Raw genomic sequence first — 27,248 nt, 5'->3', positions numbered from 1 at the left:
TTAACTAGAACTTCATACTTTGATTTAAAATCATAGTCCTGATCCTTCTAAGTAGAAGGAGAATAGAAACATTTCTTTCAGTGGGCTGGACCAGAATGTGGCCATCCAGACAGGAAACTAAGGTCAGTATGTTCCCCTTCGCTTTCTGGCTGATCACAAAATTAGTTGCCAGGCTCGCATGAATAAGACAGCGAACTTTACAAATAACCGACTATTACCATCATTTGAAGGACTATAACTGCCACCCCACATATGGTGCTTATCAGCTGGGAAACGAAAGAAATCAATGAGATTGAACAATGAAAGTGACTGGTAGGAAATAATGAACTCGGTAGGCACTAACAGGATACCGAAGTGACACAGGCAGAAACCAGTGCGAGAACAGTGCTATAATTTACTCACAAGTGTGGTGAATAAACAGTGGATGTCAACAATGATAACTTGGATCATGATGGAAGGAGGGAAGAAGACGACACTGGATCGCGGCTGCCTCCAGCGCTGAGGTCAAAAGGAGACAGTGCATCATCATGGAGCTGAGTGGGTCTGCGAGACATCTGCAAGCTGCGGTGCAGTAGGCAATACCTGCAGCCATCTTCACCGCCATAGCTGCTGCTGCCTGCATTACGTTGCAAGCTGTAGCATCATGGTTGCTGGTGCACCACTCCAACACCATTTGCAAGGTCAAGCAATTAAGTCAAGAATATTTAAAGTATTTATTAACTGCTGCTAACAGATTACTAAAAATGGATACCTATGTAAACATCAAGAAGGACCCGGTCTCTGACCGTGAATCTTCAGAATTAGAAAACTGAATTTTATGAGGATGGTTCTGTTGAGCCACTAAATATAAAATTGGAGGTTGATTTATCAAAAGTAGAATCTGATTTGAATTTAAATGAGACTGCTATGTTAGAACCAGTCTCTGATGAGGAAGTCATTGAGATCGAAGTCAAAAAGTTAAAACAGAATTAATAACTTTATAAGATAATGAAACTGAGCCAATATGTCTCAAATTCCGTCAGGTCAAGAAATGCGAGAAACTCCTTTGAAATCAGTGGAAATGAGAAGTGGCAACATAGAGGCTCCATATTGGATGCAATTATTGTTTGCTAAACTTGAGTCACATCTTAAGGAAATGAGGGATAATACACTAAAGTGTTAAAAGATAGTAATAAAAAATTGGAAAGAAAAATTGATTCTAGTAATAAAGAGTTAAGAGATGAAATGACCTCAAAAATGAATAGTTTAAATTATAAAACTGATGCTATCCACCATGATATACAAGTTAAGGTAGGGCAACAGTTAAATAAAATGCATGCATAGTACTGTTAATTGCATAATTGACAAGGTACACAGAGGTTTCCAAGTGCAGATGAACTTTTGAAAGTGAGGTTGTCAGAAAGAATAGGCAACAAATCTAAACTTTGCTCTAACAGAATAAATGTGGTAAAGGTTAAAGTAGATACCTGTCAGAAAAATATTGAGGAAGTAAAAGAAACTTGTGTGGAATTTTGTGAAGAGGTGGACAAAAGATGTTCTGACAGGGTGGAAGCAGTAGAATTACAGTTATAAGAACTGAATACTAACTTTGCTAATCTAGAAAATAGACTGACCTCTAGTAGTTCTAGTAATACTACTGTGCAGCATGTGGCTTCAGTCGACGCCGCTTTTATCGGGTGTTGACAATTCTTATGTCTATGATGCACACAAACAAATTCATCCACTAGAATCCTGGAATGATTTTAAAGAGATTTTGCCTAATGCATGGTCATAAAGGGAGAAAATTTTCTTCATAAGAAGTCACTTGTCAGGAGATGCTTTGTGGTAGTCAGCTGACATTATGATAAAGTGGTAAACTCTGTCTGAATTTAATCTGCTTTTCTTAATGAATACTGGTCACACAATAAACAAAACTATGTTTTAAGAGAATTTTGGAGTGGTAAAAAGTTTGCCCCAGGACGTGAATCAGTAAAAGATTTCTCTAGGAATGTGTTTCACGACTGTCACATCAGACAGAAAAAATGAAACCGGATATGATTATTATGGGTTTAGAAGGTAAGCTGCCCTAGTACTGGCAGAAAAGAATCATTTCCACATCTAGAGATAATGTAGATAAATTCATTGAATATCTAGAGAGACTGGAAAAAATAGCTACTGCGGAGCAGCAAATGCAGAATAGTAACAGAGCTTCTAACAGTCATGTACAAAACAGAAATCAGGGCAATGGGAACATAAATGTTAGAAGTATGGAGGTTAGGAATACAAGAACTAATTATCAAAATTGGGGCTGTGGCGGAGGATAAGGTTGTAGACACTCACCATGCTTTTGTAACAATTATTATGACAAAAGCAGGGATGTAAACACAGGGCCACTGAGACAAGGAGGAGGACAAAATGCTACCATATCTAATACTGTAGCAAATGAACGCAACAGGCCGCGTGTGGGAAACTAAATCCCGTCTATGAGGAAACTGGCGCTCAACAGGAGGTAACCGTAATACAGCCAGTAACAAAAACCCAAGCAACAGTGAAGCCAACACACACAGACAGAACAAAGGGATGATGAAATAGGAACAGACAGTACCAGTGATGTGTTAAACCACTCTCATAATATAGTGGATAGTATTGTTGATAATCTAGAGAAATGGGTCAAAAAGAACAAGAATACACTATAGGTAATAGGAAAAAGTACTTAACGGATTTGAATCTGATGTGGACGAAGATGAGACAAAAGCTTACATCTTCGATAAGAGCTAAAGTTGAGGTAGCGGAAGTAGACTCAGTTTCGCAAAGTTTTAAAGAGGAGAAGTTGATGAATGAAGGGGGTAGCAATAGCAATGAGGTGAAGGAACCTAATAGCTGTATTAACTTTCCACAAATAGTAGAAGCTGATGACATAATATAAGTAGCAATGTTGTACAGAGACACAGTTGCTCAGAGTTAGAGGATAGTTTGGCTGATGTGCAGCAAAAAGAAGTAGAGAGAGTTGCCAAGTGCTTTGATTTAAAATTAGTGGACAGGTTGGAAAAGGCAGCTAAACATGTAGAAATTGATGAGGTGGAAGAAAATTGAGAAGGATTTACTAGAAGATGTATATGAGAAAGCTGTTCTGTTGTGACTCGCTGATCTTTCAAAGTGCCGCCGCGCAGCTGCGCGTCCTCTACATGCAGCGCTGTCTGTCAGCCATGCAGCAGCAGCACCACCTAAGCGGCCAGCCAGCCAGCGGCCGCTAGACTCTGACTCAGTTATGATTTAACTGTTTAAGTGTACACACGTCTTACTCTGTTTACTTTATCTGTGACTTTCATGTATTGTGTCTTCCTTGAAATATATTTGTTCAACTTGAAGTTATAACATGTTCAAAGTAAAATAACCCTGTTATCAAAACAAACATATCAGGAGTAACAATACAGTGCCTTCTTGACAGAGGCAGTGAAGCAAATGCTTTGTCCCAAGCATTTTTTCATTCTATTCCCAATAAAAGTGAATTAACAGTCATGAAAGTAAGTGGTTTAAAAATAATAGGTGCTACTGGAAAAGTTTCTAGACCAGTTCAGCATGAAGCTTTGATACCCACTGGTATAAGTGTTGTAGTAATAGATCATCCTTGTTTAATAGTGCTAGGCTTAAGTGTTATGTTGATTGGTACTGATTTCCTGTCAAAATATCAGAGAAAGATTGATTGACCAGAACAATTTAGTTTTAACTTTACCTGAGTCTCAAGTGATAAAATAACCTTTTATAGGAAGTCATATAGGCAGTAATAATGAAACCTCGGAACTGCCTATTAGAGTGATGAAGAATAAAAGGTACTTACAGGAAAATAATGTATTGGGATACCCAAGGGGTACAAAGGAATTAAGTCTATGGAATACTGTAGATCTTCAGAGATTCAAAAATAACAGTAACTAGTTACTGTAGGGAGTCTGCCACTCTTCGGCGGATACACGGTTCAGTGTACCGTGCAGTCCCAGCTGGATGGAACTTTATTTCTGTTTCAAGTTTCATTCCCTTCTTCTGTTCTATCATAGTAAGTAAGAATCATGTATGTCTTCATGTTGTATATATTCTATTAGGTTATAAAGTCTTTTTAGTAAGTAATCTTCCTAAGGTATGGTGAAAGTAAATTTGGGTACCAATAAAATGATAAACATGGCTAAAAATAAATAGATAAAAATAAGATCGATAAAAAGGGTTAGTAATTACAAAGTAGAGATACACTTTGCATTATATGATGTTATTAAAGCTAGGAATGCTTAAAAACAATCCATTAGAATCTGCATAAAGCAATAATTTCGGTGGGAGTAAGGTTGTCTGAGGAGAAGAAAGGGTAGGAATGCAATGCTCCTAGAGGCATTTTAATCAAAGGGAGATGTGTGGAAGTGGTGTGAGGATCACACCAAATATATAAATAAATAAGGAGATCAGTGGACTGACAAAAAGACAAAGGGAGAAAGAAGTGGCGAAATAGATTGTACTTTGAAAATGAGTAAATGGAGAAGTAAAGCAAATAGGCTGAGATATAAGATTAAATGGAGAATTGATGAATAATTTCCCTCACATATCAACACATGGTGGAAAAACGCTTAATTTTGCTTAAGGCAGATAGTAAATTTAATTGGTAAAAATAGACAACAGAATCCTACAAAAACATTGGGAAATGCAGATCATAAAAATCAATATGTTGAAAATAAAAACAAATTTTAACAATGCATACAACAAGGCAAAGTAAGTGCTGTTAAGCAAATGACTTCTTTAGTAAACTAATCCACACGATAATTGAGCCAAGCAAAAGTAAAACTTGTAAAAGTTATTCAATCTTCTAAGTTAATGGAACATCTCAAATAATAAAATAAACTGCAAATTTGCCAAAAAGTCACTGTTTAAGAACATAAAGGTAACTGGAATACATAAAAGCTATGAAATATAAAAGAAAAGAAAAGCATGAATGCAAAGTTTGTTATTCTGGCTACATTATGAAGTAAAATGACTTGTTTTCTCAAATATAAATTATTGCTAATTGTCTTTCTGACAACATCTTAATTATTAGCACTCTTGCCAGAATATAGACTGTAAAATGTGCTTTGTCCTCCTTTAGATGTAAGTTCAGAACAGAAGCTTAGGCTATGTTGTCTGTATCTCAGGGACATGGAGACTGCATGAAAGACTACCTTCAAGCTACAGTGGGAATGGACGCATGGATGACCCAAACTGAAGTGAAACATTCCCTTTCCTTTTATAATAAAATAGAATGAAAAAGTAAATTCTCCTCCCACATTTATAATCACTTAGTGAAAAAGTGTAATACAGATGCCCACCTTAGTGCCTACAATTCTGGTGAGCACTAGTAAAGTCAAAAAAATGCATGTGAGTTTCTTTTCAGGGAAAGACTGAAAAATTTATAAAAAAAAATAGCAATAATAATTTTGTAACTATTGAAAAATTTATGTAATGTTTCCATATAAATTTTGTAAATGATTTTTTGAAAGTCTTTTACATTATATTTTCTATGTGTGTATATAAGCATGATTAATTTTGTATGTGTAGTAATAAGGAAATTTCTAAAAAAACTTTGTTTAAAAGAGGTAAACATCATTTGTTTTTTTTGTTTTTTTTTTTTTTTTTGGATATTTAATTTTATTCAAAAATACATTGTTACACAAAAATAAATAGGGGGTGATGACGCAAAGAAAGCGCTGTATCATGTGAGAGAGGCGAGTGAGTGTGCCAGGACTTACCCAGTTCATTGCTAGTAGCGACATGTCACCTTAACGCATCTGTGCCTAGCGCACAAGTATTACGCCACAATTAAGTATGAAATTAAAAGTCAAAATTTACGTTTAAAACTTTGTTAAAATATAGTTTAGTACAATAATGTTACAAATATCACGTCTGTATGTACCTAGACTTGATAGTTTCCATAAAAATGCAGTTTTAAGAGAAAAATAAGTGGTGCTAAATAATAAAGCTAGAAAGCCAGAATTTGGTCAGAATGTGCCTATGGAGCTCATAATAAGTGGTCCAAGTTTCGAAGCTAAAAAAAGGAAATTAACACTGGAATCCATGTTTTTAGGAAAAATGGAAGGCACAAAATATGGGACTTAGAAAGGTAAAAATTTGGTTTATGCTTCAGTTCACCCAAAAAAACCATAACTAAGAGACCATGTTAAGCTAACTCTTATAGTTTTTGAGTAATTAAGTAAAAACCAGATTTGGAACTAAAATATAACCAATTGTTGTAGATTAAATACCTGTAATATTAATAGTAACGAAGTTTGGTTAAAGCAGATGATAAAACCTACCAAATAATAGAGCTACACCAAATTTTAGAGTTGTTGCATTAATAACAGCCAATACAAGCCAAGCAAAGGTATGGTTCAGAGGTAATGATCTACCATTAGTCCCATTATAAAAATTCTAGAAGGCAAAATTTTTATTCAAGCGAGCTGAAACTTTTTCTGGGCTTTCAAATAACTTACCTGAATAGATGTAAAAATTAAGAAGTTTCTGAATTAATTAATAACTATGATATTAAAGATTGTATGTCCAAGAAAGCGATCGTTCCGAGGCTGCTGCTGTGTGTTAAAATAGTAGACAAAAAAATGTTCCTTCGGCCGTCCGCTGCAACGGCACCTATATAAATACAGCCCGAGAGGCAGTAAGGAGGTTCACTTCGCACTTAGCCACTGTAAGATACGCGTCTGTTAAATGTCGTATCGCGCTCTGCCTCGAATGATGTCACAGCTGGACTGAGACAATGGATCACTTAGAATTCGCCAAAGTAACTGTTAGTGTGCCGTCCATGATATTTAGAAATACGTGTGGCAAGTGGTGACTATTATTCCCATTTTTATGGCAAGCATTAATTTTGAACATTTATTTCGAACCTCCAATTGAGTATTATTAGTCAGGTCGAAAGACAATCTGGTAGGAATTTACCGTAGAGGGCACCTCAGAACTTTTAAAAGTGCTGTTTAGAATAGAAATATCTACTGTTGATTGTACACAGTGAATTTCAAAGTGTTGTACGTGGGTCACTAAAAAAAAAAAAAAAAAAAAAAAAAAAAAACACACACACACAATTTTTTTTTAAAATCCATCTTTTATTCTACATGTTCGAAAGTTTTACAGTGTATAGATACATCCTTTAGCAACAATATTTTCATTTCTCCACATAATTTCCATCCCTCTCAACTGCCTTATGCCATCTTGTAACCAGCATCTGTATAACTTCATGGTAAATTTCTGGACCAACCTGTTGGAGCCACTGTTTGGCAGCATGCACAAGGGAGTCATCATCTTCAAACCTTGTTCCACAAAGAGAGTCTTTCAGTTTCCCAAAGAGATGACAGTCACATGGAGTCAGGTCAGGACTGTAAGGCGGGTGTTTCAGTGTTGTCCATTCGAGTTTTGTAATCGCTTCCATGATTTTTTGGCTGACATGTGGCTGTGCATTGTCGTGCAACAGCAGAACATCCTGCTTTTGCCGATGTGGTCAAACATGACTCAGTCGAGCATGAAGTTTCTTCAGTGTCGTCACATATGCATCAGAATTTATGGTGGTTCCACTTGGCATGATGTCCACAAGCAAGAGTCCTTTGGAATCAAACAACACCGTAGCCATAACTTTTCCAGCAGAAGGTGTGGTTTCGAATTTTTTTTTCTTGGGTGAATTTGCATGATGCCACTCCACTGACTGCTTCTTCGTTTCTGGTGAAAAATGATGGAGCCATGTTTCATCACCTGTCACAATTCTTCCAAGAAATTCATCTCCACCATTCTCGTACTGTTCCAAAATTTTGCTGCATACCGTTTTTCTTGTTTCTTTGTGAGCCACTGTCAACATCCTGGGAACCCACCTGGCACAAACCATTTTTAACACCAACACTTTCAGTATTCTGCAAACACTTCCTTCCCCTATCCCAACATAGCGTGACAATTTGTTCACTGTGATGCATCTGTTAGCAGTCACCAATTCATTAACTCTCTGCACATTGTCTGGAGTGTGTGCAGTACGAGGCCTGCCGCTGCGAGGACAATCCTCAATATTGTTGTGCCCGATTTCATCACGTAACCTGCTTGCCCACCGACTAACTGTACTGTGATTGACAGCAGCATCTCCATACACCTTTTTCAACCTCTTGTGGATGTTTCCCATTGTCTCATTTTCACAGCTCAAAAATTCTATGACAGCACGTTGCTTCTGACGAAAGTCAAGTGTAGCAGCCATTTTGAAGACATGCTGTGACGGCGCCACTCATGGGAACACGTTGAACTAAGTTTGAAAACAAGCGGGAAGGATGTATCTACACACTGAAACTTTCACACATGCACAATGAAAACTGTATTTTTACAAAAATAGTGTGCATTTCTTTTGGAGTGACCCTCATACATGAGAATTTACTGAAAATATGTATTAACTAGAATAAATGAAAAGCACAATAGAACAAAAGCAAACTAGTGCTTTTCATTTATTATAATTTTGTTCTACCAAGAACCAATGAAAAATTCTGTTAACATGATATTAACTAAAAATTTAAACTGTCATTTAAAATCATAGCCCTGATCCCGCTAAGTAGAAGGAGAATAGAAACATTTCTTTCAGTGGGCTGAACCAGAATGTGGCTGTCCAGACAGGAAACTAAGGTCAGTATGTTTCCCTTCGCTTTCTGGTTGACCACAAAATTAATTGCCAGGCTCGCATGAATAAGAAAGTGAACTGTACAAATAACCAACTATTATCATCATTTGAAGAACTATACCTGCCGCCCCACACAGTCAATACTATTTATAAAATATTTACAGACATAAAGCTGACATTTTTTCACATACCACTGAATGTTCCAGCAGCTAGTACAGATGGCACATATGGATGATATGCGAGGGCCGTTGTGCAAGAAGTTGTTTCCAATGTTTTCTGTGGAGCAGCTGTAGGGTCGAAATTCTTTCTGTTAAGTAGCATCGACAAATAAAAAAGTGTTAGGTCTAAATGTATAAACCAGATGGGAAAAAAACATTTCATCAAAATGATCATTTATATTTCCAAAAATTATAGTCAACTTCAGAGTGAAATCTTCCATCTATAATTTAATAATAATCCATCACAATGATTGCTGCTTTCTCTTACGGTCACATTTTATTGATGTAGATTTGCAATAATGTGCCTTTCATTATTTTGTCTAAAAACAGTTTTACATGTTTTTTGAAGCATTACCACCCTTAACCGATCACAACATTAATAATAAATCTTCTTCTTGTCTAAAAATATGTTTTTGATGCACTCAATATTCCTCACTAGCAAAACTTACACCAAACTTCTTTCTTCAGCCTCCTCTCCATGATCTCTTGTAGCAGTTTCAAAGTATGAGAAAAAACTCCCAACATTGTTTCAACATTGTTAACATTGATAGAAATCATTAACATAGAATAAATCTTTCATTCTGCAGCAGAGTGAGTGCTGTTTCGAAACTTCCTGGCAGATTAAGAGCGTGTGGAACCTTACATCGCCAACTGAGCTATCCCAGAAAGACACACAGTCCACGTCCACAGCTTCAGTTCTGCCATTACGTCTCTCCTACTATCCAAACTCGACAGGAGTGCTGCTGCATACCTTTCATCGTACCTCAACTCCGTGAAGAAATGTGGTAGCCCACCAAGTTGTGCAGGAGAAATTCCATAAGCAGAGGAGAGATAATGGCAGTACTGACAGTACAAAAGCATGATGTGAGGCATATCAGCACAATCCCTCAGTGGCAGGGTTGAGTTGAGATGGTGGGCTGTTGTCAGGAGTATGACCAATGGTTGCTCAAGGAAACATCATTATTAGCCCAGAATGAGATTTTCACTCCGCAGTGGAGTGTGCGCTGATATGAAACTTCCTGGCAGAGAGAGCAGGCAGGAGAGCTTCTGTAAAGTTTGGAAGGTAGGAGAGGAGATACTGGCATAAGTAAAGCTGTGAGGACTGGGCGTGAGTCGTGCTTCGGTAAATCAGATGATAGAGCACTTGCCCGCGAAAGGCAAAGGTCCTGAGTTCGAGTCTCGGTCGGGCACACAGTTTTAATCTGCCAGGAAGTTTCATCATTATTAGTCATTAATTTTATTGAAGAATACACAACAACACTCGTAGCAATACTTTGCAGTGGCAATAACCCATCGCCTCCTCGTGAGTGTGCTGAAGGCAGCCTGTTTGACACCAGCGGCTGGGCAGGAATGCTGACACCTGGTGTTTGTGGCAGCACGTGTACTGTCTCAACATGGCTCTGCAGCTCAATCAGCTGCTGTGATTCTAGCAGCGGAAGGTAGCACAGTCCTCTGCAGTGGTGTCCGCCCTTGCAAAAGAAAACACAGGGTGTCCACAGCGATGGACTTAGCATCAGCAGAAGGCCTGCAGATGGGGGATGCCATGTTTCATGGTGGCTGCTTGTAGGAACGTGTCACCACTGACTTTGGCTTGTAGAAGGTGCTGCCACACTGGAGGCCTTATGGCTAAAAATAATGGGTATTTGTTCTGGTTCAGGGCCTACTTGTTTTGTTGAAGCACCATTTCAAACTACATACACTGTAACAACCCATAGCTCGAGGGTGTGGCAACTAGCCAGCTGATGCCACAGCTGCCTTTTCTGCTGTACCGATGTTACTGAGTTGCTGGCCCCTGACACAACTTGCTATGTGGAAACTGACCAGTGGCATTGCTGCAGCTGATGTAACAGTACTTTGGTCTGCTATGCACTTGCCTACTCCCGTGGCCCTTTCCAACAGCCAGGGCAGCATTGCTACTTTACTCACAGGGAAACTCCCCATCGCACCCCCCTCAGATTTAGTGGTAAGATGGCCCAGTGGATAGCCTGTCGAGAACTTAATACAGGTCAAGTATGAAAACAGGAAGAAGGTGTACTGAACCATGGAAAAAAAGCAGCAGTGAAGGGTCCAAGCTTTACAACTGCAATATCGATTGAAATCAAACAGCCATGGCATTGTGGCTAACTTGTTACAGTGTTGGACTGCAAGCTAGATGAGCCGTGTTCAAAATTCACTCATGCTATTTACTTCCCCCCCCCCCCCCCCCCCCCCCCCCTCACAACATTATGGACTGTCCGTCCCGTCACTAACACGTTTGTTCTCTTTCTGTAGTCTTGGCAGTTGTCATACTATACAATGATTATAGAATATGTGTTATGTGGTTAAATTACATTACTGTTGCAAGTAAATGTGATGAGTAGTTAGCGCAGGCGAGCTGTTGTGTAGAGGTCTCACAGAAACGAAAACAACAAATAAACGGGTGTTAGCTATGTTACAACAAAGGACTTCAAGAGTCAAAACTTTCAAAACAGAACGCAACTTCAAAAATGTTAAAAACATATGCTTTGACATAGAGCCTGTGTCATTGTGAAACTCTTTCATTCATTCGTTGCTGCTTCTGTGACAAACTATTATGTTTTCATCATTTCCTTGGGAGTGATTACATTCACATTAATACAAACTCCTAAATCAGGCAAGGAGGCATATCTCACTCACTCACTAGGCACAAAAATTAGATGCGTCAATAAGAGATTCCTATCATATGACACACATACTGTCATTAATGCCGTGTATGAAACGCCACACGAGTTTTCTGATGGAGGATTCGGTTGACTTGTCATAAAACATTTGCGGTTCCCGTTCAAAAGGTACTTCCTTTCGGCTGCTAATACAGTAGTTGTGCAGAATCAGCTGTCACTGTATGTCCCTTCCTTACACCTTGCTGTTGCAAATGGATGTTACACCACGACACAGACGCAAATTTGAACACAGTGGAAAAAAGAAAGAAAGAAACTGGTAGGAGGGAGATTTGAACATGGTTCGTCTGCTTGACTGTCCAACATCGTTACCACTTAACCACAATGCCATTGCTTTTCCAGGCTTCTCTATACTGCACTTGTCCTTGGGCCATTCACTGTTCCTATTTTGCTTTTTTTTCATAGTTCAGTACACCTTCTTCCTATTTTCATGCTGGATCTTTCTGATGGGCTGTCCACTGAAAACTCTTACAACTGAATCTGAGAGGGGTGTGATAGGGAGTTTCCCTTAGTCAGTGGCACCCAATAATAGTGGTGGCACTAGACTAGATAGCTCAACTGATGTGGGTCCAAATCCTGTCTGGCACACCGGAGGTTTCAGAAATCATTGACTGAGGTACGGAATGTAAAAATGAAGCTTATAAATGAAGATGATCCAACACAGGCCTTTCATTCTGAATTTCTTTTGTACTATTAGTATGTGGTGTTTCTAGTAATTACAAATCTAATTCTTGGAAAATTTTCATTGTCTAGTAGAGTTGGAGTAACAAGATTCCAGACAGCCGGTAGCACTGTTGCCAGCTTTCAGTTGTAAAGTGCAAATGGCTGCAGATGGAAACAATAGCCATCTACTGTGCTCTGGCAACACCAAGGCATTACCACAGAAATGTTTACATTATCATGTTACATTACCGGTTGAGATAGATATGTGAAATTGACAAGCCCGGCCTATAGCAAATATCAGGGACCTTATGTTGATTCGACTATAGGACATTCACAACTAAGAGTTATTTGCTTAACTTTAAATGGCCGTATACAGGGCTTCAGGTTTGGTCACTGTTACGAAACTGATATTTTATGTAGGAGCATGGGGGAGAGGGGGGGGGGAATCTTTTCCTACAATCCATAATCACTCACATGCATCAAACTCATTGACAACACATTTTATGACCCTGACCAAAAGAGAGAAACCCTATCCTCATTTGTCCAGAATCTCAACACTTTCTCTTCCAATTGTCCCTCCTTGTCTCAGAGGATACCCCACCTGGATGTTAACTTCCACCTAACGGCAGCTTCATTACAATGTTTGTTCACATTAAACTTACCAGTCACTGGCAATACCTGAACTCCAACAGCTGCCACCCATTCCAAACTAAAAAATCTCTTCTACACAGCTTTGCCAGCAATGGCTGCAGCATCTGCTGTGTAATACAGCAATAACTCAGTAAACCATAAGTCAGGTTGAGGCTTTTGCAAATGGAATCTGTACTCCTCATTTCGTCCTGAAACAGATCTCTATATAAATCCAACATCCCTCACGCACTGATGATGATCTTGAGAAAGTGTCCCGTCTATTACTGAGTACTACATAGGACTGGACCAAGTGAACCCCATTCTCCAACAGATCTTAGACTAACTCTCTTGTGTCTTGAAATGAGGATACTCTTCGCACTCTGATCAAAGAGGTATTTTCAGTGCTCATTCAACCTTACATAATAATCTCATCTGTCCATCTTTTAACACTGCTTCCAGCCCCTTACCCAGATGCAAGCCTCTTCCAAACAGTCACACAGTGACTACTATCCCAACCTTGTCATTGGCATTTTTTCTACATTAGAGGTAGGGCTGCCTGGGCAAACAGCCTATCCACCAACTTTACTGCAATCACTTGCAGCATTCAATATGGGTACCTATTCAGATAATTCAATTAACACATATGCTGCTCAACAAGGATGAGATGACTTACAGTTGAAAAGTTTTTTTTTGCAGAGCACATCTGCAAACTCAATTGGATGAGTCATGTATGGCAGATGTGGTGTCTTGTCAGTAAGCTTTGATATGGGCACATGTTTATAGACACCTGAAGATAAGGCTCAGTCCCTCAAACCTGATAGTGTAAAAACTCCAGTCAATAAATAATTTTACACTGCACAGAACAGTTGTGGTTTGGCAAGTTGTTATCCTGTTCTCCTTGCCTGTCCACTGCTGAAGACCTCTCCACACGGCGAGACGCGAGCTGGTCTCCTAACACTGCCACTGATTTAAAAGATGCTGTGTGATAAATCTGACCTGTTTTGTTTCGTGAGCTTCTGTCAGACTCTACAGATGCATCACAGCAGCTAATTTTGAACACCTCAATGAATCAACAGCACGAACCTAAGTGTGTCATATTTTTTTGTGTCCTATCTGAGCCAGACAGTAATTTGCAGTACAGCAAATGGCACTTCAGCTTAGATTGGTATCACTTGTATCGGTAAAAGTAGTGGTAATTATATAATGCAATTATCTTTGCATGTACCATCCACTTCTTTTTCTTTGATTGTCTGAAGCAACAAATGGGAGTCTGTGAAAGGTTTCCTGATAACTTTGTTATCCATGATAGAATTAGACTGAAATGTGATAACTTGCCTTTTAGCTAGAAGCCACCTATTTAGCCTATATTACAGAGCACACCTAACCCTTAAGTGAACAAAAACTCAGCATTTAACATGATCTTACCTACTGACACTGTACAGGGAGACTGATCCCCTGTGGTCACACCATGCCTCATGCTTCACAGCACTGGATGCCACAGCTAAGATACTGCCATTGCAGTTCCATGACACTCCTGTGACTTTTACCTGTTTTGGAAGCAACAAGTTAGATATACTATATAAATATATTAGCCATTTCAATAAAGCACACTGGACCCATACCTCTACATCACATGCTGCACTGGATGGCTGTAGAGTGTACAACTTTTGTGCTTGAGTTATGTCATCTTCATAATTGTTTGCATAGCGTAAATCATCAAATGCACGGCTTCTGTTATTCTTTTCGAGTTCTGTTACAACTGCAGGGCAAACCCTGTTTAAAAATGAAGCAAGTCTAGAATAGTCCACTTGAGGAGCACAGGAAGTCTGCTCTTTCTCCTCTGTCTGAATCTAAAACAGAAATGATGAACACACAAGATAAAAACATAGACAACCAAAATACAACACAGTACTTACTTGTTCACCAACACTGTTTTACTTAGTAGGCAACACTTGTGTAACACAACTGAAGAAAAAGAGTAAAACTTTCATATTCATATAAATCTGGACAAGAATAACTCAAACAGAGTCATAGCAAATAATTAACTTACTTTACTATGCAGAATCAATATGGTGATAAGTATTAGCAGCACAGCACTATACACACTGCTGGAAAAAAAATGTTGCAACACTAGGAAGGAGTTGTGTGACATAAATGGAAGTTCGAAGGCATTTACCTACATCTTAAAGATGACATCTATTCAAATTTCACACCAGTTGCATAAGAGTGGCGCTAGTAGCACCACTATGATGCAAATCAGGTTTGCTTTAAATATATGCTGTAACAGTAATGAGTGTTAGTTGCCTTTGAGATTGGACAGAGTTGGTTGATGTTAACAAAGCATGCCTTTAAGGCGACAAAGATGCTGTTATCAACACCTCACTGAAACTGAACGAGGTAATGTAACAGGACTACGAGAAGCTGGAAGTTCCTTCTGTGATATTGAAAATGACTTGGTAGGAATGTAGCCAATGTACACAATCACTGGCAATGGTAGCTATCCAAAGGTACGGCCGCAAGACTGGGCTCCAGATGGCCATGTGGCATTACCGAGAGGGAAGACCATTGTGTTCGGCATATAGTTGGTAAATTGGTTTGTTTAAAAAGCTAGGGGAAGGGACCAAACTGCTAGGTCATTGGTCCCTTGTTCTGAATAAAACAATGCCACAAGGGTGAGAGTAAAACAAGTGAGACTGACAACACAAAACAGAGACAAAGGAAAAACCACAAGAACGACAGAATAGCAACAAACACTTAAATTGATAAAAGGGGAGAAGAAAACCACAGAAACGCAAGAAACAGGTAGAAAAGATTAAAATGACAAAACAGATTACCATGGCTGGCTGACCATGAGAATAAAAAGGAGAAGCCAGCCACTCTGCAACACACTCAAACCTCCACCCTAAAAGCACTAAGGTGGATGACACAGAGGGACAAAGGACATGCACTAAAACTTAGATCAAATGATAAAACCCACCCTCATGAATAAAACGTAAAACTAAAGAAGCCGATGAGGTGTTGTCAGATCAAATTAGCAGCAACGAGTCCGTAACCAAAGATTTCGTCACAGGGCAGTCAAAGTGGGACAGTGCACCAGAATATGGGCCACTGTCAACAGGGCGCCCCATCGACACTCAGGCAGGTCATCAACGCACAGGAGGTGGCCGTTGGGCACCCAAGCGTGGCCAATGTGGAGCTGGCAGAGAACCACAGAGTCCTTGCAAGAGGCCCGCATGGAGAATTACCACACATTTGTAGTGTCCTTAATGGCACGCAGTCTGTTGTGCAGACTGAGACTATGCCATCCGTTGCCCAAAGCCGAAAAACCTGGTGGTGTAAAAACGAACGGAGGTCAGTTATTGGAATGTCGATCTCCATAAGTGGTTTCCATGAAGCCTGTTTGGCCAGCTTGTCAGCAAGTTCGTTGCCTGGGATTCCGACTTGTCCTGGGTCGACACAAACACCACTGAATCAGACCATTCCAGGGTATAGATGGACTCCTGGATGGTTGCTGCCAAAGGATGGTGAGGCTAGCACTAGTCGATAGCTTGTAGGCTGCTCAAGGAGACAGTACACAGAAGAAACAACTCCCCAGGGGATGAACGGATCTGCTCAAGAGCACGAGATATAGCCACCAGCTCTGCAGTGAAAACACTGCGACCATTGGGCAAGGAATGCTGTTCAATATGTCCTCGATGGACATATGCGAAGCTGATGTGACCATCAGCCATCGAGCCTTGGGTGTAAACCACTTCATGGCCTCAGTACATGTCAAGGATCTATAGGAAGTGACAGCGGAGAGCTGCGGGGTGAACTGAGTCCTTTGGGCCATGTGAAAGGTCCAGGCGAAGCTGCTGCCTAGGTGTACACCATGGAGGTGTACGGGAATGGACCTCGAGTATAGGTGGTAAAGGCAAGGACTCCAGTTCAGATAGTAGGGACTGGATGTGAACTGCTATTGCAAGCCCTGACCTGGGCCTCCGATGTGGGAGATGAACTGCCGTGGGCGGGAAAAGGAGATGGTAATGTGGATGTACAGGAGAACTACAAATGGGTGCAACGTAACTGGTGAGCAGTTGTGCATGCCTGACCTGCAATGGAGGGACTCCAGCCTCCACCAGGACACTGGTCCCCGGACTCATCCCAAAAGCTTCCACTGTTAGTCAAACACCACAGTGGTGCACTGGGTCGAGTACATGCAATGCTGGGGGTGCCGCCGAACCATAAACCAAACTCTCATAGTCAAGGCAGGATTGAACAAGAGCTCTGTAGAGCTGCAGCTGTGTAGAGCGATCTGCACCGCAGTTGGTGTAGCTCAGGCTGCGGAGGGCATTGAGGTGCTGCAAGGACTTCCACTTAAGCTGACGAAGGTGAGGAAGCCAAGTCAATTGGGCATCGAAAACCAGTCCTAAAAATCAATATGTCTCCACTGCAATAAGGTAAAGTTGTGGTGGCTAGAGCCCATGACTGCGCCTTGTGGATGGCTGCCTGTAGGTGCCACTCAGAAGCACCAGTACTGGTGGAGCAGTACGAAATGCAGAAGTCGTCTGCACACAGAGAGAGTGAGACAGATGGCCCTACAGCTGCTGCTAGACCATTAATGGCCACTAAAACTAGAGATACACTCAATACAGAGCCCTGCGCGGAAAGTATGAAGCAACAGAAAATTCTGCGTAAAAATTGGGCGCAGGCCTCGGAGACCCCACTCGTATAATGTGGCAAGGACACGATGCTGCCAGGTCATGTCACACACTTTTTGTTAATCAAAAAAGATGGCAACAAGGTGTTGGCATCTCGAAAAGGCTGTTCAGATGGCACAATCGAGGGACACAATATTCAGTGTTAGAGCAATCCAGGCGGAAACTGCCCTGGCACAGAGCCAGTAGGCCACAGGACTCCAGGACCCAACCCAACCCAACCCAACTGCCGACACACCATACGTTCCAGCAGCTTACAAAGAACCTTTGTGAGGATGATGGGCTGAGAGCTATCCACATCAAGTGTGTTTTTGTCGGATTTGAGCACTGGTATGATGGTGCTCTCCCACCAGTGCGATGGAAAGACGTCACCGCACCAGATCTGGTTGAAGATCACGAGGAGACGTCGCTTGTAGTCAGACGAGAGATGTTTAATCATACGACTGTGGATACGATCTGTCCCACATACTCTGTCAGGGCCATGTGCAAGGGCACTGAGGAACTCCCACTCTGTCAATGGGGTGTTATAGGGTTCACTGTGGTGTGTAGTGAAAGAGAGGACTTTCCCTTCCATCCGCCATTTGAAAGTGCGGAAGACTGGGTGGATGAGGGGAGGGGGGTGGAGGGGGTGGGGGGAATTCTCCGACGCAGAGGCGTGAGCGTAGTGCTCAGCAAAGTGCTTGGCAATCGTGTTTGCATCGGTAGGTAACATGTCATTTATGTTAACACCGGGAACACCTGTTGAGGTTTGGCACCCAAAAACTCATTTGATCTTCGACCAGACTTGGGAAGGTGATGTATGGCACCCAATGGTCAAGACGTTCCTCTTCCAGCACTCCTGTTTCCATCATTTGATAAGCTGGCAAATGTGGGCACAGAGCTGTTTGAAGGCTATGTGCTCCAGGGAAGGGTGCCGCTTATGCCGCTGTAGAGCTTGCTGATGCTCCTTAATTGCCTCAGGTAATTCCAGCAACTACCAAAGGACTGTTTTTCGCCGGGGGCACCCTAAAGAATGAGGGATCGCATTTTCTGCTGCAGAAATGACCATTGTAGTTACCTGCTCAACCACCACATCGTTGTTACCATGTGGGGGAGATTCAATGGTGACAGCAGAGGTGAAGGCTTCCCAGTCTGCCTTGTTTAAAGCCCATCTGGGCAGATGTCCATGGGCCTGATCCCGGGGCAGTGACAGGAAGATGGGGAAGTGGTCACACTACACAGGTCGTCACATGCTCTCTAGTGGATACATGGGAAAAGGCCAGAACTGCAAATCGAAAGACCAATGGCCGAATATGTGCCATATGCCACACTGAAATGTGTAGGGGCACCTTTATTTAAGAGGCATAGGTAAATTTACGACATCTCTGCCTAGGCCAGTAAGCACGGTGCCACCCCACAAGAGGTTATGAGCATTAAAATCTCCCAAAAGTAGGAAAGGTTTAGAGAGTTGATCAATCAGAGCAGCCAATGCATTCAGGGGTACTGCACCATCTGGAGGAAGATATACATTGCAGACAGTTATTTCCTCCATTGTTTTTATCCTGACAGCCACATCTTCAAGAGGGGTTTGAAGGGGCACAGGTACACTGCATACTGAGTTCAGGACATAGACACAAACTCTACGTGACACTCAATAGTCATTATGGTTCTTGTAATATCTCCTATAGCCATGAAGTGCAAGGGTCCACATTTCCAGGAATCAAGTTTCCTGAAGGGCAAAGCAGAAAGCAGGTGTAAAGCTTAAGCATTGCCGTAGCTAAGCCAGGTGGTGGAAAAACCACTGCAATTCCACTGGAGAATGACGTTATCGTGAGGCTGGGAAGGCATGAAGAGTGCAAGGAGGCAGGTTATGCCTCTGGGTCACCTGCTGCCACAGATTGAGTATTTGCAGCCATTTCTATAGCAGATGAGGCATCAGTGAAATACAGGTCCGCAGGGGACTCTAAGATCTCCACCACATCCTCAGATGCAGAATTGATATGGAGTGGTGGTGTTGAGGTCACCAGAGGGTCCTGTTTCTTAGCAGACTACTTCTTAGTTTGCTTGCTGTCTCACTTCTCTTTAGGGGCTTGCTGGAAAGATTTCTCTGAAGCAGCTTCAGGCACGGAGGAAGACTGTTAAGCTCTTCGTCCAGCAGCTTTTGCCTCCTTGAGCCACTGGCGAGTGTCTGCTGTGGCATTAGTGGAGACCTTGGGAGAGAGGGCCCCTAGGGGACCCCCTTTCCACATGAGAGGAGCTGGAGGAGGCTGTTGCTTCTCCAGCAGGGGGGAGAGGACCGATGTCCTCTGCATCTGGGGGTCCTTGCTCCTGAAGTAGGTGCTTTGGGAGCACTGGAGGAAGATTTGCCCCTACCACCAAGGGGGCCAGTGCATTCTGGTGGCCCGGAGGGCTCACTGTTCATGGCAGAGTGAGGAAGCACTGGCACTTGGGACGGCGATGGTGACATAGCTGCAGCATATGTTGACGTCAGCCAAATGGGGTGTAATCTTTCAAATTTACTTTTAGCCTCTGTGTAAGTCAACTGGTCCAGGGTCTTGTACTCCACGATTTTCTGCTCCTTTTGGAGTACTGAGCAGTCTGGCAAGCAGGGGGGGGGGGGGGGGGGGGAGTGGTGCTCTTCATAGTTGATGCAAGTGGGAGGTGGCGCTCATAGAGTATCTGGGTGCAGTGGACATCTGCAGTCTCGACATGTGGCGCTGGAAGTGCAGCAGGAAGACATGTGCCCGACCTTCCAGCACTTAAAGCACCGCATAGGGGAGGGACGTATGGTTTAATGTCACAGCGGTAAACCATCACCTTGACCTTTTCAGGCAATGAATCACCCTCAAAGGCGAAGATGAAAGCACTGGTAGCAACCCTGTTGCCTTTGGGGGACCTGTAAACATGCTGGATGAAATGAACACCTTGCCATTTTAAATTGGCGTGGAGCTCCTCGTCAGAATGCAAGAGGAGATCATGATGGAAAATGATCCCCTGGACCATGCTGAGGCTTTTATGGGGAGTGATGGAAACAGGAATATCACCCAGCTTGTCACAGGTGAGTAACGCTTGGAATTGGGCTGGGGATGCTGTCTGAGTCAAGACTGCACCATTTTGCATCTTGTACAGCACTGTCACTTCTCCAAACTTATCCTCAAGGTGTTCAACAAAAAACTGAGGATTCGTAGGTAGGAAGGAGTCCCCATCAGTTCTGCTACAGACTAAAAACTGAGGTGAATGTGGCTTTCTCCATTCTGGAGCCCTACGTTCCTTCCATGGTGTAGCGAGGGAGAGAAACGATTTAGGGTCATACCTGTCGGCACTGTATTCGATCTTGCCTTTCTTAAGGGACTGCTGGTGCCGTACGGTCACCAGCAAGAGATGGCTTAGTCCGCTTCATTGCGAGTCGTCCGCCCTGATGTCACCCACTCCGATCAGGGGCTCTTCCCACAGGCGTTACCCAGCCACAGCAAAGGACAATTGGCATGATGGCTGTTGCTGGGAGCCCTGATGCCCAAAGAAGACAGGCATCTACTCCTTGGCATAACATAGGGAGTTTACAGCTCAGGTATCAGCAGTGCGATCCCTGTGTTGTCAGGGGGCTACCACCAAATGGATACATGACGGCCCCACCACAACGGACTGGCAACCATATTGGATGCAAAGAAATCCAATATTGTCATGGGGGCAAAAGAGGACAGGAGGCAATGTAAGAAGATGACATACCCCAGAAAGTGTCCTCACCCAAATAGTTGAATCGTAGGTGGAGATGAAAAGCCATGAGAAGAGATTCAAGAGATCAAATACAAGGGCACTATGGATAACTCGTGCTCCACATAACACGTCCTTCCCCAGATGGCCCACACTCCTGTAGAATTTTGAAAGTGGCAGGTCAAACTACAGAATGGGACCTGAACTCTCAGGGCTGAAAAATGGGAGACTCCTTTTAGTCGCCTCTTACGACAGGCAGGAATACCTCGGGCCTATTCTAACCCCCAGGACCCGCAGGGGGCGTTCGGCATATGGCTCTGGCGCATTGTACAGCATCTGCAGCAGCAATTTGAGCAGCAGTTGGCACCACAGCAACACAATGAACTGTTACAAATCAGTTACTTCAAGGACAGTTCTGAGCCAGATGTCCTGTAGTGTGAATTCCACTGATCCCAAACCACTGCTGTTTGCGATTTCAGTGGTGTCAAGTGAGAACTTGGGCAGGGTGCAGGTCTGTTGTGTTTTCTGATGAAAGCTGGTTCTGCCTTGGTGCCATTGATGGCTGCTTGTTGGTTAGAAAGAGGCCAGTTGAGGCCCTCCAACCAGCCCATGTCCGTATGCTACACATACTGGACCCGCATCTAGATTCATGGTCTGGGGTGCGGCTTCATACAACAGCAGGAGCACTCTTGTGGTTATCCCATGCACCCTGAATGCAAATTTGTAGGTCAATCCATGATTCGGCCTACTGTGCTGCAATTCATGAAGAGCATTACAGTGGGTGTTTTTTTAACAAGATAACGCTCATCCACATACCAGTGTTGTAACCCAACATTCTACAGAGTGCCGACACATTGCTTTGGCCTGCTTTATCACCAGATCTTTCTCCAATTGAGCACATATGGGACATCATAGGACGACAACTCCAGTGTTGTCCACAACCAGCACTAACCATCCCTGTATTGATCGACCAAGTGCAACAAACATAGAACATCATCCCACAAACTAACATCTGGCACCTGTTCAACACAATGTATGCACATTTGCATGCTTGCGTTCAACAACCTGGCAGTTACAACAGTTATTAATGTACCAGCATTTCACATATGCAATGGGTTATCTTGCACTTACCTTTGATCTTGCATTGTTAATCTCTTAAATGTGTTACCTAGCAAAATGTATTCTAAAAAATTTCATTACTCTACATCAATTCTTTTTTTTTGTTTTTTTTTTTTTGGTGTTGTGATTTTCTTCCATCAGTCTATTTCAGTCTGAAGAAACACAGGGTAAGAGGATAGCTCCACCGAACAATTTAAACTCTGGAAAAAAGTTCTGGTTAAGCTCAGGAACTGTCCATAATTGAAACATATTTTACGAAGCTGCAGAAAGAGCAGACAGATGTTATCTTCAATCAGCATGAAATGGCAACAGAAAATTCAGATATATCACAGTATTCATTCACAAATCAAAGTCTCCATAAGTATGGCCATGTTGACAAGAGAACAGTCTACAGCACAAATTAGACTTGGCAGCATTGTTCTCACAACCAATTGCAGTCCTCCGATTTGGACCCAATGGAATAACTCTGCAATGATCTTAGATATGGATATTTTACTTTTGTTATGGTGTGAAGAATTAAAGAGGCCATCTTAAAAGGTTGGAAGTGCGCTACACACATGAGTGGTTCTTTAGGCAGCAGAGTATGAATGTGCTTTTTAGGATAGAGAAACACATCCACAGACCTAATGATCCATTATGTGCCACATTCAGAGAGTTTAAGTTGATGCATTTTTAGGTGGCGAATTCAAGGGAGAACTCACAGCATATTTACACGTTTATGTTCAGTTTTTGGCTGTGCATGCCCTGTCACTAACCTTAGTGGATGAAATGCTGACTACCCACCCGCAAGTGGAAGATACTGCAGAAGCAGGCAGTAGTGTTTCACTTAAATCTTTGCAAGATCAGATAAATGCCCTCATCCCTAGGAATCGGGAACTAAAGGAACAGCTGCAGAGATGCCTTTTGATAGACAAATAGATGTAAGCTATGTCCCCACAAAATGTGTGCAATACTTGCTGAATGTGTTCTTGACCTGATGGGTTTCAGTTGATTATTCTGCATCTAGATTTGGCAGGAGACATATGAACCTATGTAGGATTTGTTGAATCACTACAGAATGCTAGTAGCTTTGATTGTTGGTCAAGGGATTATTTAACCAAACTTTGAAGACTCACCACTGCGTTAGAAAATATGGAAAACAATACATGAAGAATCTGAAAATGTTGATGGACAGAAAAGTATATGCAATCTCATAACCTATTAAAAATAAACTGAGAGATAATTAATGCATTTGTCACAGCTGGATAAAAACCTGTTGTACTTCATGGTTGTTTGAGGGAAGGCAGTATTTGTTGACTGCAGATTTAACACTGCACAAAAATCCAACTGGGGATGCACAGCTGGTAGCATAGAGGCCTTACCAAATTCCCTATCACTTGCAGTTCACTATAGAAGAAAGCCTTCAACAGCAATTAGATCCAGAAACAATTCAGCCTTCTTCTGGCCTGTGTGACGTGGGCATCATCATAGTAACTAAAAAAGGTATAAATGGGGAAGGAAATTATCACCTCTGTGTCTATATGTGAGCAGTAAATTAAGGTATCACACTTGACTCTCATCCCTTCCTCTATGTCAATGAAACACTCAATGCAATTATGCAATGGTCACAAAGCCTTTGACTAAATTGTTGAAAAAGAGAGTATTTTTCCATTAGATTACTAAATGTGACATGGCAATAGAGAAAATTAAAGATGTTTTGACAAAATCCCATCCACCATCCTATTGGGACCCTGAGAAAGTTGATACACGATGCCAGCAATTAGTTTTGGTTTTGTTCTCAGTCAGAACAAGAGGGTGTTGAGAAACCAATTTTTTGTGGATCCCAACAGATTCACAGAGTAGAAATTAATCACACTACTTCCAAGAACGAGCTGCTGCCTCTAGTACTCAGTGTAAATTATTTCAAGTGGTACCTTCATGGCAGATGTTTTACAGTAACCCTGCCCATTCTGCACTACTATGACTTATAAATTTAAAGGACCCAAGTATAAGACTCAGTGAGTACGATTACGAAATTCAAGATAAGTCTGGCAAACTTCACCAAAATGCTGATGTACTAAGTAGGAAAGTCCGTGTATTGAAATTGGACTAAATTCAGTTAGAAGAATTGGAAGAGTCACAGGGAAAAGATGAAGAATGCCAGCAACTTTCTGCTCTACCAGAATTGGTGTCGGAAGATGGCGATTTCTAATATAAAACCCTGCAAGGAAACTTACTGATAACATTTAACGGATTTCAGTCACATTAATAGCCCACTGTCACGACAGTGTTCCAGCTTGACATGGTGGGACGTGAGCAATAAATGTCTATGTGAGACCATTAAATATTGGTAGAAAGGTCAGTGGAATAACACTGAATATCGTATCCTTGACTGTATTCCTTGTGCACAGCATGCACAACAGTCTAAGACTAAAATCCTACTCCAAACACTACTTGAAGTCCTCAGCCCCTTTGAAATGTAGCTTTGGACATCCTAGGACCATACCCACAGACACAACACAAAAATAAGTACATATTATTGGTGACAGATCACTTTTCAAGTTACCTAGCCTTCGCCCCAATTGCTGATGTGACAGCAGAAACTGCAGCAAAAGTATTAGTTACACATTTCATTCTACCTAATGGAAGTCCTGGTATGATACAGATCAAGGGACAAATTTCATGGCTTCATTATTTGTTCAAGTTTGCAAGCTTTTGAGAATGGGTTTGCCTGTTGGAGCAACCGCATCACACAGACTTGTTACTAAAGTCAATGTAGCTTCAGATGGACAATCTCCAAGCACACAAGGCAACTTTGCTCGAGGCCTCAGCACCATCCCCCCCTCCTCCTTGATGTCCTCATTTGTCCTTGTCGTTTCCACTTTTCAATGACACTACGGAGAACTGGGATACCTATCTGCATCGACTGAAGCACTATTTCACAGTTTAAAGTTATGAATAATTCATTGCAGTGATCATTATTTCTGTCTCAGGTGTCGCCAGACATGTTTCTTCTGCTCCACAATTTGGCACCATTGTCTGAGCCCACTGTGCTCTTCTTTCAGGAGAAATGCACTCTGTTGACTAATTATTATTCATGGAGATATCATTTGCTTGCCTCCATGCTCAAGTTTCACCAATACCATAAACATGCTTCTGAACCAGTGACTTTCAAGGTCTCAGCCTGTCAAGGCTGCAAGGCTTTTAACGGGGACTCCTTGATTCGTGATGAGGTTCAGTTGGTAGCCAATACCGAGGTAAGCAAAGCAGCACCAAAACTGGATAACTCATTACTGGAGGGCATCTTGCACGTCATACACTTGTTCAAAATTATGCAGGCAGCTAACGAATGACTTCCAGTGAGACCAATAGTTATGGGGTTTGTGCATCACCAAGTGTTCTGAACCCACTTCACAGGCATAGGGCGACTCCCAGGTTGCAGCAACACTGTGATTCATTGGTGTCCAACATCTCTAAGCTGTATGAGCCTCCAGTAGCTCCTCGCTGAGGTCACGGGAACCGCTCCATTCACGCCATAATGCTTTCCGCTCACTAGCATACTATCTTGACTGCTGTGTGCCCTGCATGCATTGTGGCAAAGAGGGTCACCTCAACTTAGTGTGTCGAATCTGTGCAACCCACTCCCATCCCTACCCCCAATAGTGCACCAGGAAACTGTATATGTGCTGCAGTCACGAGTCCCCTCCAGGTGACCCCTCCATGCAGAAATTGTTTCTGATGCTTCGCATTTCTCACCAAGACATCTGTTTTCAGGTGGACACAGGGGCCACTGTTTCTTTGATAAATCAGGTGATGTATGCAGAACTGGGCATGTCCAGGTTGTCATCATCCTCGCAGCATTTGGTGAACTATGGGGAACATTCTATTTCACTTTGTGGGGAGTTTTCAATAACTGTGGCCTACAAAAGTGTCACATGGGTCATCACATTACTCTGTCGACTGTCCATCTACTACTGACTGTTTTGGCCTCAATGCCCTTTACACCATTCGGATTTTCTATTTCCACCGAAGTAAAGGTTGTATCAGCCGCAATTCCTTTGCAGGAACTGTATGATATCTGCCTGTGTTTGCATCTATATTTGAGCCAGATTTGGGCTGTGCCCCAGATTTTCAGGTGCATATCATCCTTTGGCCAGACGCCACACATTATTTTTACTGTGCCAGACCAATTCCAGTTGCCTTACATGCTGATGTGAAGCAGGAACTAAATTGTCTCCAGGCTGCTGGGGTTATCGAGCCAGTGAAATCTAGAACATGGGCCACTCCACCAGTCATCATCAGAGAGTTCAGTGGTTCTCTCCAACTGTGTAGAGATTTCACGGCTACAATCAACGCTCAATCACAGGTGGAAACTTATCCTATCCCGTGGCCAGAAGACAACCTCACCATACTAACTGGAGTGGAATACTACTACAAAATTGGCCTCACTGATGCTTACCTCCAGTTACCCTGAGATGAGGTACACAGTACATCATTGTAATTAATACATTTAATACATTTTTAGATTGTGCAAGTACGTGTGCCTCCCATTTGGCATTGCCTCAGTCCCCACAATTTTCCAAAGGTTACTTGAACAGCTCTCGCAGCAAATTCTCGCTTGTTTGAATTATTAGGATGATATGACTGTCACAAGACCTTCCCGTGAAGAGCATTTGCAAAAAAGGATGCCCTTCAACTGGACTCCTGCCTGTGACCGGGCTTTTACCCATTTGAAAACTATGCTGAAATCTGCCCCTTGCCTCAAGTCATTCTCTCCCAGTTGCCCATTGGTAGTGGCAACTGATACGTCTGCCTATGGCATCGGGGCTGTTTTGGTGCACAGGAATGGGGATGACTCTAAACAGCCTATAGCAGTAGCTGTCAACCCGAATCAAGTATTCGTGTCGTCCATGGT

The 27,248-nt window shown here is 42.2% G+C and overlaps 1 protein-coding gene across 1 annotated transcript in view; it reads right to left on the bottom strand.

The window, feature by feature from the left end:
- LOC126416488 (cytoplasmic dynein 2 intermediate chain 2-like) overlaps window positions 1-27,248 on the bottom strand; it is a 93,568-nt gene that overhangs the window by 47,845 nt on the left and 18,475 nt on the right. The window contains exons 3-5 of the mRNA XM_050084225.1: window positions 14,471-14,698; window positions 14,274-14,395; window positions 8,833-8,948 (exon numbers count right to left, since the gene is read on the bottom strand). Of these exons, the coding sequence (XP_049940182.1) occupies window positions 8,833-8,948; window positions 14,274-14,395; window positions 14,471-14,698 (466 nt within the window). The remainder of the gene's footprint in view (window positions 1-8,832; window positions 8,949-14,273; window positions 14,396-14,470; window positions 14,699-27,248) is intronic.

Source organism: Schistocerca serialis, chromosome 8, assembly GCF_023864345.2.
Source record: "Schistocerca serialis cubense isolate TAMUIC-IGC-003099 chromosome 8, iqSchSeri2.2, whole genome shotgun sequence".
NCBI lineage: Eukaryota > Metazoa > Arthropoda > Insecta > Orthoptera > Acrididae > Schistocerca > Schistocerca serialis.
The sequence above is the reverse complement of the archived record's forward strand: the minus strand, read 5'-3'. Positions and strand labels throughout refer to the sequence as shown.